Source organism: Rhincodon typus, chromosome 37 (genome assembly GCF_021869965.1).
Source record: "Rhincodon typus isolate 14 chromosome 37, sRhiTyp1.1, whole genome shotgun sequence".
In the NCBI taxonomy this organism is placed as follows: Eukaryota; Metazoa; Chordata; class Chondrichthyes; order Orectolobiformes; family Rhincodontidae; genus Rhincodon; species Rhincodon typus.
Genome location: NC_063368.1, coordinates 8,427,182 through 8,432,465, shown reverse-complemented (window position 1 = coordinate 8,432,465; position 5,284 = coordinate 8,427,182). Strand labels below are relative to the sequence as shown.

The following is a 5,284-nucleotide window of genomic DNA, read 5'->3' as shown; positions in this document are numbered from 1 at the left end:
ACTATCTACAACTAAAGGATCAGCCCTCAGATCCCAATTATTTACTATCTACGAATAAAAGAATCAGTCCTCAGATCCCAATTATTTACTATCTACGACTAAAGGATCAGTCCTTGGATCGCAATTATTTACTATCTGCAATTAATGTCTTAGAGGAGAAGGCATTATATAACGTATCCAATGTTTCTGGTGATACAAAACTAAGCGGGAAAATTGTAATGCGGATATAAGGAAACTGTAAAAGGATAGACAGGTTGACTGAGTGGGCAAAGCCTGGCAGAAGAAGTTTCATGTAGGAAACGGTGAGGTAGGAAAAAAATCAAAACAATCTATTATTTAAGTTGGCAAGACTCCAACCAATGTGCAACGTAGAGGGATCTGAGTGTTCTTGTGCGTGAAACACATACATTAGCAGGCAAGTGCATTCAGTCATTCGGGAAGCAAATGGAATTTTGGCCTGTGATTTGGGAACTTGTGTACAGTTGTGGTCCCCGTTTTTTTTTAGAAAGGAACAACTGGCTTTGGAGGCAGTTCAAAAGAGATTCAATAGGCTGATTTCTGAGAAGAAGAGAGTGCCTTCTCAAGAGCACCTAAACAAGTTAGTCCTTTGTTCATGAGAGCTTAGGACAGTGTGGGATGACGTTCTTCAAACATATAAAATTCTGAAGGGCCTTGTACATGGTCGGCATTTCTACTTGTGGGGAAACCTTGAACTAGGGGACAGAATTCTGGTCTACCTGCTATAGGAAGGATGTTGTGAAACTTGAAAGGGTTCAGAAAAGATTTACAAGGATGTTGCCAGGATTGGAGCGTTTGAGCCATAGGGAGAGGCTGAATAGGCTGGGGCTATTTTCTCTGGAATGTCAGAGGCTGAGGGGTGACTTTTGAGAAGTTTATAAAATCATGAGGGACATGGATAGGGTGAGTAGTCAAGGTCTTTTTCCTAAGGTAAGGGAGTCCAAAACTAGAGGGCACAGGTTTAAGGTGAGAAGGGAAAGATTTAAAAAGGGACCTAAGGGGCAACTTTTTCATGCAGCGAGTGGTGTATGTATGGAACAAGCTGCCAGAGGAAGTGGTGGAGGCTGGTACAATTAAAAGAAAACATTTAAAAGGCATCTGGATGGGGACATGAATAGGAAGGGTTTAGAGGGATATGGGCCAAATGCTGGCAAATGGGACTAGATTAATTTAGGATATCTGGTTGGCATGAATAAGTTGGACCAAAGGGTCTGTTTCTGTGCTGTCTAGCTCTATGACTCCAAGACTCTATAATTAAAGAATAACAGGGACATTTGTTTAACACTGAGATATGAAGGAATTTCACCTCTCAGCGTAGCAAATGTATGGACTTCTCTACCCCAAAGATCTGTAGAGGTTAGGTCACTGGAAGTATATAAAGAGGAGCTAGTCCAAGTCAGAAGTCATACGACACCAGGTTATAGTCCAACAGTTTTATTTGAAATGACAAGCTTCTGGAGCACTGCTCCTTCATCAGGTGACGTCTACCTCACTAGACGAAACAGCATCGCTCTGAAAGCTTGTGATTTCAAATAAACCTGTTGGACTATGACCTGGCATCATGTGACTTCTGACTTTGTCCACCCCAGTGCAACACCGGCATCTCCACATCAAAGAGCAGGTAGGTAAATGTTTAAAATATCGGGGAGTTGAGGGCTATGCGGAGCTGAGGCCTGGGGCAGATCTTGTGGAATGGTGGGACAAGTAGCGTATTCATGTTCCCATTTCCTATGCTCTTATGAACTTAGGTCAGCTCAATCCTAGTATGGGTGCAAACACACATATTTTCTTTGGAAGACGGAGTGCATAAAACTGAGCAGCATGTGAATTCTGAAATGCCTTCCTTTATTAGACTCCCATCATGGGCAGTTTGTAGTGCAGCTATTGTTTAGCAGTGAAAGGCCCAGTGTTACCTTGTACATCTGGGAAAGCCATCATATACAGAATGGCCCATTGCAGAGTAGTTGTTGTAGTTTCAGTGCCAGCGATGAACAGTTCATTGACGTTATGGAAGAGGTTTCCTTCAGTCAGACGAGAGTCAGGAGAATTCTCTTCCTGTAAGGTGAAGGTCATCACTGAAATAACTGCACAGAGGCTGGCGCCCCCATCACTAAGTCACCCTTTATTTACACGCATATAGTGCTTGACACTGGTCCAGCTTCCTCAGAGCCAGCTCTTGGAGTGAACAGAACCCCTAACATTCCTGCTTATATCTGTCAGCCAGGGCTCCCTGATTAGACCAAGGTTAACAACTCCAATCAGGGAACTCATTCTATTAGGTCCATCAGGCTGACCTTGTGCCAATCCTTACAGTCGTCCTTTCAAATACTTAACATCCTCGTACCCACCAAAATGGGTTGGAACACAAGAATAAATCAACCCGTTGAAGTCTATCCCATCAGTGTAAGGATTTCTATTTCCACTTAATCGTATATTGGTACGGCACAGAAAAAGACCACTGTGCTGACACTATGAGAAAACTTTCCAATTAGCCCTCCTACTCATCCTGCTTCACTTTGCAACATTTAGGCTTTCCACTGGAAATTATCCAATTTCCTTATGTAAATTACCCCAATCTGCTCCCTGCCACCCTTTTAGGCAGTTGCATTTCAGACAAAAACAACTCACTGCATAAATCTTTTTCATCCTGTTGCCTCTGGGTCCTTTACCAATTATCAAAAAATTTCTGTCTTTGGTATACACTCTGCTGCCATTAATATTGTTGACTCCACCAACATATCCATTGATAAATGATTTGGTTTTCACACAGTATTATTGGTTCCTTGGAGGATTTGTTTTGCAAACAGGATTAAGTCACTGACTAAATTGGGAACACCTTGTACAATAGTTAAGCCCACCCCCATGCCATTAGTCACCTTTTCCAGGGGCCGATAGAGCTCCGGCTAAAGCTTCTTGTTCAGCTTCTTTTATGCAGCTGATGAAGTGGCTCGACAGAGTTGAAGGTGGTGACAGCCCCTCATTGTCACATAAGCTCCATAACCTTCTCTAATGAGGAGTTTATCTTTTTTATTCGTCCATGAGTTTTTTGGCATCGTTTGGCTGGACCATCATTTATTTTCCATCCCTACTTACCCAGAGGGTAATTGCTGTGGGTCTGGAGTCAAATGTAGACTTGACCAGGTAAGGATGGCAGTTTCCTTTCCTGAAGGACATGAGTGAACCAGATGGGTTTCATTTAGCGATAACAAGGTGTAGAACTGGATGAACACAGCAGGTCAGGCAGCATCAGAGGAGCAGGAAAGCTGACGTTTCGGGTCTCGACCCTTCTTCAGACCTGAAACATCAGCTTTCCTGCTCCTCTGATGCTGCCTGGCCTGCTGTGTTCATCCAGCTCTACACCTTGTTATCTCAGATTCTCCAGCATCGGCAGTTCCTACTATCTCTGAATGGGTTTCATTTAGCAATGGTCCTTGCTAGACTCTTAATTTCAGATTTTTATTTAACTCAAATTCCAACATCTGCAGAGATTTGAACAGAGTCCTTCCGAACGTGAACATAGGTCTCTGGATTAATAGTCTAATAACAATACCACTAGGGCGTCACTTCCCCAAATTAAGCCTTACAATGGAGACCATCAACCTACAGCAGATATGAACTTGAAATGGTTTGATGTTATCTCTTGCCTTGTCTCACAACAGCTCACCTCAACATCATTTGATTCTTTGCCTCAGTGCTCCAAGCCATACAAGGCTGTCTTTAGATTTTGAGTTTCCCACATCTGACCTGGGCTGTGGAAAGTCTTGTTGACCTCAATGTGTTTCACTAGGAATGACAGGTCAGGGGAACTCAATGTCTGTGAAAGGCCACACAGTGAACTGAAGCCCATCAGAAATTTGCAGTGGGTCCTCATTTGTGGAACGGAGATGCCAATATCGAGAAATAATATCGATGTTTTGACAAATACCAGAAAAAATTACTGCTACATGTGGAGAGGTGCCCTGAAGTTCAGAGGTGATCCCTTAAAGTCAGCCTTCAGGACTTAATACAGATAATGTTAAGGAACAGAATGGACACTACCACAAAGCCAACTGCAATGTATCAGGATTTTACAGTAGTTTTCTGGGGCTTGTCATTATTTCCCAGCAATAACCAGGCCAGCAGTTGAACATCTGACAGGATGAGCCCTTTCCCTCCACACCTCCTGCGTCCATCACTATTTCAATACAGCAACCTAAGTAGGAGAGGTCAAGGGATCAAAAGGGTCATGGGTGAAGAATTGCCCTCATTCTTTGCCACCATCCTATTACATAGAAACATAGGAATTAGGAGCCGGAGTAGGTCATTCGACCCTTTGTACCTCCTCCATCATTGCTCCTCTATCTCAAAGCCATATTTCCACTTTCTCCCCTTATCCCATGATGCCTATAGAAGCTACGCCTCTCTGGAATTGACTCAGTGACTTGGCCTCCACAGCCTTCTGTGCTAGAGAATTTCACAGGCTCACCATTCTTTGAGGGAAGAAATCTTTCCTCATCTCAGTCCAAAATGGTTCCCTGGTTCTAGACTGCTCAGCCAGAGGAAATATCCTTCCTGCATCTAGCCTGTCCAGCCCTGTTAGAACATTATTACTTTCAATAAAATCCCCTCTCATCCTTCTAAGCCCCAGTGACTCCAGGCCCAGTTGAATTGATCTTGTCTCGTGGGAGAGATTACATTGGTGACAGTTCATGTTTAGCTTCACACACATTATTATGTGGGCTGATGCTGCCTTAGAAATAAGATGTTAAGCAAAGCAGCCATTAGTCTGAACTGGAACAAAAACAGGCCATCAAAGGCACAGATCAAATCACAGTGTTCGAGCCTACTGCACATACCGACCCAATAAAAACACCAGAAAACATGGCCTGTTCTCACCTTCTTCATTTCCAGTAAATAGGCATCGATGAAGTCTCTGACCTCTTCACCATTCAGAGTGTCTTTGTGCTGTTGGATGAAATCCTGGATAATGGCTTCAACTTCCTCCCGCACTTTGAATATCCTCTGGTGTGGCCCAGGGAAGTAGCCAATGATTGGAGCAATGTTATAAATCTAGTAGAAAACACCAGAGAATTACCATCTGTGATTCCGATTCTCCAATACAGTCACAAGACGTGTGTGTACTCTCCCAGGCCAATATCCCCAGTATCGAGGAACTGGTCACTCACAACCAACTGTACTGGGCAGCGATAGTAGGAACTGCAGATGCTGGAGAATCTGAGATAACAAGGTGTAGAGCTGGATGAACACAGCAGGCCAAGCAGCATCA

At 43.5% G+C, this 5,284-nt stretch overlaps 1 protein-coding gene across 1 annotated transcript in view; it reads right to left on the bottom strand.

The window, feature by feature from the left end:
* Positions 1 to 5,284, bottom strand: part of LOC109919557 (cytochrome P450 2F2-like) — a 24,338-nt gene that overhangs the window by 6,387 nt on the left and 12,667 nt on the right. Inside the window, exons 3-4 of the mRNA XM_048617348.1 lie at positions 4,894 to 5,067; positions 1,932 to 2,073 (exon numbers count right to left, since the gene is read on the bottom strand). Coding sequence (XP_048473305.1) covers positions 1,932 to 2,073; positions 4,894 to 5,067 — 316 coding nt within the window. The remainder of the gene's footprint in view (positions 1 to 1,931; positions 2,074 to 4,893; positions 5,068 to 5,284) is intronic.